Source organism: Saprolegnia diclina (genome assembly GCF_000281045.1).
Source record: "Saprolegnia diclina VS20 unplaced genomic scaffold supercont1.107, whole genome shotgun sequence".
Classification (NCBI taxonomy): Eukaryota; Oomycota; class Saprolegniomycetes; order Saprolegniales; family Saprolegniaceae; genus Saprolegnia; species Saprolegnia diclina.
Window position 1 is genome coordinate 143,185 of NW_008246174.1, and position 6,838 is coordinate 150,022.

The window sequence follows — 6,838 nt, forward strand, 5'->3', positions numbered from 1 at the left end:
GGGCGATTTCTTTCGTCCCGACGATGCTTCACTCGCTCATTTTCCAGCACGATGCTGAAGAACCATAAACACATATGTTGTGCTCCATTGTACGCACTTTATACGATTTTTTGTGGCCATTTCATGCCACTCATCGCTTGGACCTGGTGAATTGCGCTGCGTGGTACACTCTAGTAGCTATCACAACAAGAGTTGTTGCCGCCAGGTTTTACAGTTGCCAACCGGGCCGATGCCTTCGTTGGGGCCATTACTTGCATCTGGTTCCCAACCTCTCAGAAGGCATATTTGTCTAAATGGGACAAAAAACGAGATCCCATTTACACAGAGTATACTGTAGTATGTATCGTCTCGACTTGGCTCGGTCATCAGTCCCAGCTTCATCGAAAGCCCCCTCCGAAAAGCCGGGCTAGCGCTGCAGTTGCGCCGCATCCTGGACCTTCCCGCGATGCTCGAGCGCGTGCCGCAGCAAAGTGAGGCGTCCCATGTCACCGCTGTGTTGATACTTTGATATCTCGCATTTTACAACACTATATTACGTCTAACTCTATTTTTATACGTGGCACATGCCACATTGTAGTACAACGGGCATGGACAGCGACAACGAGGTTGACGCGTTCGCCGCGCTCCTCGAGACCGACGACGGTGTGCGCACGCTTGTGCGCTACATCCAAACGCCAAGCGATGCAGACGCTGACGACGCGGTCAACGCGCTCGCGCTCTTCTCGGACCATGGCACCAACGAGCGCATTGCACGCCTCTTGCAGGACGTCAAGGTACGACCATGGCGAGTCGTTCCATGACCTCACGTATGCTCTAGCTCGTGGATACATTGCTGAGCCATGCAAGCCTTGGCGACGTCGAGGAGGACTTGCACCTGCCTATCTGGCGGTGCTTGGCCGCCTGGGCCCACGGCGCCGCCCCGCTCGTGCCGGCGCTCTGGGCCGCCCGGTCCTCGCTCGTCCAGCAGTCGTTCGCACTGCGTCACGCCTCGCTCTCGACGACCTCTCTTGTGCGTCATCTATTATAGTCGTGCTAAGATACCAAAGCGATAGCCTAGGTGAGTGCCACGTTGACGTCGCTCGTGGCGTCGATCGGCTCAACGCTGCAGCCGCGCCCAGACAAACTCTTTTGCGGGCTCGTGGACGCCGACGCAAACGGCTTTTGCGACCTCCTCAAGCAGTACTATGTCTTTGGCGGCAACACTGGCCTCCTCGACCTGATCCGGCGCGTCCTCTCGACCAAAGCGGAAGCCAAGGCTCTCTGCAGCAGCGGCCTTCTCCGGCTCTGGGGACGCGAGTGGCATCAGCAGCACGACACGACCTTTGGTGCCAAGTGGACTGCACTGCTCTCGCACCTCGCAGAGGTCTTGCACCCGCAGCGCCCGATTCTCTACTCGGGTAGACTACATGCATCGAGGATGTGGCTCATGGCCTGCACGCATCGTAGGCAGCGACGGCGACAGCCAGTGGGCCAGCGCCTTTCTCGCACTGGCGCTGAGTCCGCTCAAGTGTGTTTGGATGGAGATGGCGCCGCTCGTGCTCGATGCACTCGGCACTGCCACGTTGGCGCCGGTGCTCCAGTCGCACCCCCACTGCCACGGCGCGCTGCTTTGGCTCTTGTCCAAACCCGACGCGATTCCTTCTGCAACAACCCGCGCCGAGCTCGAGGCCATCGCGATCGACTGCGAAATGGCCAACCGCGTGGCTCTGCCAACGCTCGAGATTGGCCTCGCACTCCCCGAGGCCCTCGCAATGGCCACGTCGCTAAAAGCCAGCGGCAACCGCTGGTTCAGCCTGGGTATGCGCGTCGACTCTTCTCGTCGACGTCTTATTTCTTATTCGGACTTGTCTAGGCAATCATGCGGCTGCGCGGCAGTTCTACCGCCTCGGTCTCTCGACGCTCAAGGTGGCGGCGGCCACGGCGCGTCAAGCGCTCTCAACGCCGACGACAACCACCGCCTTGCCGGTTGGCGCGTGCGTTGAAGTACGAGTGTTGGAAATAAGATTGAGCTCGGCTTAGGCGAAACTAGGTGCGTCAAGGTGACGGAACCCGCTGGCCGGCAATGGTCAGCGACGTCGATGGCCCCACCCGCGTCGAAGTCATTTACGACGCGTCGGGCGATGACGACACTGTGGACCTCTCGCGCTGCCGCCTCTGCCTCTCGTTCTCGGATCAAAGCGCGCTGAGCGCCCTTCAAGTCGCGCTGTGCATGAACTTGGCCAAGAGCCTCTCGCATCTGCGCATGGTCCCCGAGGCCATCGAGTGCCTCCATTTTGGTCTCGAGCTCGCGCCCGACCATTTGCCTGCGCTGTACCTGCGGTATCATGTTTCTCACTTGATCTCTTGATACTACATGTGGAATCGCATGCTAGAGGACTGCTCCACATGCAAACGCTGCAGCTCAAGCCTGCGAAAGACGATTTTTTCCGCGCCAACAAGATGGCGGGCGAGCGCAAGGACAAGGCGACGCAAGTGCAGATCCACAAGGCGTGGAAGCGCCTTCAGGTGCTCACGACGCAGCGCAAGAAGGCCGACAAGAAGCTCATCAAGGACATGATGGCGTACCTCGACACGCTCGCAATTGACGGCGAGTAGGAGGCTTCTTTTATAAAGCATGCAGCCCTCTTGTTATCGTCGGGTAGTCGCAGGGGACCGATAATGCATAGCCACTCGTTGTCGTGGGCGAGCGTAGCGCCAAGAGGTATAGAGGCAGCTACTGGAGGCCGTCAAACTCTGCGGAGAACACAAGTGCGCACTGGTGCCCGGCCCAAAATGCGATATCGAGCTATCGATGTATCTTGGTACGCGAATGAGGTCGAGCGACTGAGGACGGTAGAGTCCTCGGTGATCACGCTACCTTTTGCTATAGGTCCTGTACGCCTGTCGATTTCGTAGTCAGAGGGTTGTTGCTGCAGAGGATGACAGGCGCGTCGACAAACCCACAACTCTATTATAGAATGGGAGGGCTATAGATGATGCGGCCGGATCTTTCGTCAGGCATCTACTGCACCTTCTTCACCGAGCGCTTAGCTGGGAAGCAGTAGCGCTCAATGAAGAACTTGAGGAAGAGCGCAAAGTAGCTTGAGTACATGAGGATGCCCCACTTGAGGTTGTCGTGGTTGACGTAACACGTCGCGCCTCGGCGAATGTACAGGACGCTCATCGTGCACACCGCAACGCCGACAACCATCTATGTATCAACTTGATACATGCAAAATTTAGAGTAAAAAGTACCTGGCTGAGCTGGGCGACGGTCACGAGCAGCGCCCACTTGGGTCGGTACCCCCGGGCCGTGAGAAAGTAGTAAAAGTACATGATCGCGTGCACCGAGTAGTTCATCGCCACAAAGTAGAGGCCGCTACAACACAACAAATAGTGAATCGATTCCCAAAATGTGTTGTGGGAAGACATACCTCGCCGAGCGGACAGCGAACGCGTGCCAGCAGAACATCAAGACGGTAATGTGGTGGTACCAGTGCAGAAAGATGAGCGGCTTCTTGCGCACGACAATAAAGAACGTGTCGATGAGTTCCGGCACCTACGACATCGATGAGCCGCAAGTGCTAACAGCATGCGCGTGCAGGACCTTGGAGAAGATGAAGAGGGCGACCCAGAGACCCGTGGGGCCGTTGCCGTAGTGGTCCGTGGCCTCCGAGCAAATGGACGCATACGCGCCGCGCTGGTAGATCGAGTCGAGCAAGAAGGGCACCGTGCGAACAGCACCGCAGAAGCTAAAGGTCGCCAGCAGCAAGTTCCAGCCCGCGAGCGCCCTACGACTTTGGCATGAGGCATCCGGTAGCAGCTGCAAGGGGCGTACGTCTTGAGGTCGAACGGGGCGCGCGAGGCCATGAAATGACGGCCAGTGTAGCAGAGCACACAGTAGATAGCACAGAGGCCAATGGCGAGGCCCATCGAGTCAGCGCAAAAGCCCGGCTGCCAGCTCGGCACCTACGTCGGTACAACTTTCTCGAGATGTTGCAACTGTGCGCGAGCGGACGTACAAAGTCGCGCTCAAAGGCGAACGGGTAGAGCGGGCTCAGCGCCGGATACGCTTCGTGCAGGGAGAGTGCGCGCATGCTACGTTGACGTCCTCTTTGGTTTTGAAGGTGCTGGACGAGAACCACGGTCGTCGATCTACAATCCGCGCTATTTCGTGCCTGTCGTTAAAACGAGGTATTATTGTTAAATACAAGCGATATCTCGTGCAGAAAGTGCAATCATCTCGGTAAAGCGAGGTGATCTACCACCGGCGTAGACACGATGGCCGTAACTCCGAGCCCGCAACGCCGAGTGTTGAATGGCAGATGGTCTACGACACATGGTTTCATGGAGCAGATGGCGCTAGCCAGTCGGCTTTTCTGCAGCAGCCCCAGCTTTATAGACCCCGTTTCAGACCCATCGCGCGCTAAAGTTAAATGCGCTTGCCCATCCTGTTCTCTGGTCAAATGCGGCTACGACCCCGAGCGAAGTGCACGGGAGGCTGTGACAGCGCCTCATGCCCTTCCTACAGCTCATCCGGTTGGACGATCGCGCATATTGGCCGCACATTCTCGTGATCACGGCGGCGGCTGCTTGTGAAGATAACCACAGTTTGTTGTTATCGAGTCTACACGAACGCTACGCATTTGTGTATCGGATAAATATGGGCTTCTACGAGAGCTGGTCTAGAGGGGTTGAGACTCTGAGTACACGGCAGCATGGATGACTTGGGGTCGGACAGTACGTCAAGTGCACACTCTCCATGGAGCAGCACCAAACACGAGTGTGACTCACGCACCTTGCGTGCAACGGCGAATCCATACAGCACCAGAATTTGAATCCTTGGATAAGACCAAAAGTTATGGCGCGGCACCTCTATTAACGCATCTTATAGCATGATCTTATTCCATGCAGTGGCGTTATGTGCACAGTGCTATGCTCAAGTTCTCTAGAATTACCAAAAAGGTACCACGTTGCATTCGCCGTTGCTTCAGCTGGTGGAGGTACGAGAAAGGGTGCACCATCGCCACCGTCCAATCGTGGTTTAGAGCGCGCTACAGTGGAGTCCTGGTAGACACTACGAGGGTGTAGAGAAAATAGCTGTGCTATTCGGTCGATCTCCAGCATAGTTAAGTCGAACACAGTCTAACGATTTTGGATATTCGATTCTTGAGCGTGTCTCCAAAATATGCGTGGTCTTGAGGTCTCTCGACCCAGCCAAAATGCTTTGCACCTCGGGTCGTCGTTTTATAGAGACGTGGTGACAACTGACAAACCTAGCCACTACCAGTGCATGAAGCGCCGCCATGCCATCATATGTGCGCCGAGGCTACGCTTCATTAAGGCACGAAGACTATGCAGACGTTGCATCCACTCGCGAGCAAAGAATCTGACGCCAAGTGTGCGAATCCGAATACCCTAACCCTATCGAGGTTAGGGTATTGGCATCCAGGCTCTCGTTGGCCGTGTACCTCGTGCGGATGACGTAAAATGTAATGGTATATAGTCCTCGAGATTGCGTACGCTATTGATCAGCCTTCATGCTTGGCACTGCCTAAACACCGCGACATCATCCCACATCGGGACATTGGGCTTGGTGACGTCAGGTCCATGTCCACCGCACCGGTTATGCAGCGCTTCGCAGCTAAAAGCCTTTCAAAAATCGCTGCGCCAGCATAGCATCTACCAAATGCCAATTAGGAAACGGAGACTCGAGCCGTCATTACGTTCAAGTGCACGTGCTGCTGTTGAAACAATTTGGCGCGAAACGGAGACGCGAGTGGTTATTACGTTGAAGTGCACGTGCTGCTGTTGAAACAATTTGTCGCTCTTCCTTGTGGGCAGCCAACTCCTTTTTGAGCATTCCTGCGCTGTTGAGCATTCTCCTTGATATCACATTTTACGACTGATAGTCATAGAATGCGTATATCCGAGATCTTGTTGCTTTTGCTAGCGCAAAACGTACAATATTTGTTGTGCAAATGGGGTTATATTCGTTACGAGATCATATCCCGTTCGGTCGTAGGTCGCGTCTACTGTACTAACCTATTGGATCTATTGGACCTTCTTCACCGAGCGCTTAGCCGGGAAGCAGTAGCGCTCAATGAAGAACTTGAGGAAGAGCGCAAAGTAGCTTGAGTACATGAGGATGCCCCAGCTCAGGTTGCTCTCGTCGACATGGCACACGGCGCCTTGGCGAATGTACAGGACGCTCATCGTGCACACCGCAACACCGACAACCATCTATGTATCAACTTGATACATGCAGAATTTGGAGTAAAAAGTACCTGGCTGAGCTGGGCGACGGTCACGAGCAGCGCCCACTTGGGTCGGTACCCCCGGGCCGTGAGAAAGTAGTAAAAGTACATGATCGCATGCACCGAGTAGTTCATCGCCACAAAGTAGAGGCCGCTAAACGTAAAATTAGGGAATCGATTCCCAAAATGTGTTGTGGGAAGACATACCTCGCCGAGCGGACAGCGAACGCGTGCCAGCAGAACATCAAGACGGTAATGTGGTGGTACCAGTGCAGAAAGATGAGCGGCTTCTTGCGCACGACAATAAAGAACGTGTCGATGAGTTCCGGCACCTACGACATCGATGAGCCGCAAGTGCTAACAGCATGCGCGTGCAGGACCTTGGAGAAGATGAAGAGGGCGACCCAGAGACCCGTGGGGCCGTTGCCGTAGTGGTCCGTGGCCTCCGAGCAAATGGACGCATACGCGCCGCGCTGATAGATCGAGTCGAGCAAGAAGGGCACCGTGCGAACAGCACCGCAGAAGCTAAAGGTCGCCAGCAGCAAGTTCCAGCCCGCGAGCGCCCTACGACTTTGGCATGAGGCATCCGGTAGCAGCTGCAA

At 55.6% G+C, this 6,838-nt stretch overlaps 3 protein-coding genes across 3 annotated transcripts; 1 reads left to right on the top strand and 2 right to left on the bottom strand.

The window, feature by feature from the left end:
- The first annotated feature begins 579 nt into the window (after positions 1 to 579).
- Positions 580 to 2,686, top strand: SDRG_15966 (hypothetical protein). The gene is made up of 7 exons (XM_008622154.1): positions 580 to 773; positions 818 to 1,009; positions 1,058 to 1,397; positions 1,447 to 1,797; positions 1,853 to 1,983; positions 2,030 to 2,319; positions 2,373 to 2,686. Exons 1-7 carry the CDS (start codon positions 588 to 590, stop codon positions 2,593 to 2,595), a joined length of 1,713 nt encoding a protein of 570 aa, XP_008620376.1. The 5' UTR covers positions 580 to 587; the 3' UTR covers positions 2,596 to 2,686.
- A 315-nt stretch (positions 2,687 to 3,001) lies between these two features.
- SDRG_15967 (hypothetical protein) lies at positions 3,002 to 4,076 on the bottom strand (the record flags this gene model as incomplete). Its single annotated transcript, XM_008622155.1, has 6 exons — positions 3,002 to 3,190; positions 3,235 to 3,358; positions 3,414 to 3,538; positions 3,587 to 3,770; positions 3,818 to 3,948; positions 4,002 to 4,076. 6 exons carry the CDS (start codon positions 4,074 to 4,076, stop codon positions 3,002 to 3,004), a joined length of 828 nt encoding a protein of 275 aa, XP_008620377.1.
- A 1,957-nt stretch (positions 4,077 to 6,033) lies between these two features.
- On the bottom strand, positions 6,034 to 6,800 carry SDRG_15968 (hypothetical protein; the record flags this gene model as incomplete). The annotated part of the gene is made up of 4 exons (XM_008622156.1): positions 6,034 to 6,222; positions 6,267 to 6,390; positions 6,444 to 6,568; positions 6,617 to 6,800. Coding segments are annotated over 4 exons (622 nt in total), but the record flags the coding sequence as incomplete, so codon positions are not given.
- Between the last annotated feature and the right edge of the window lie 38 nt (positions 6,801 to 6,838).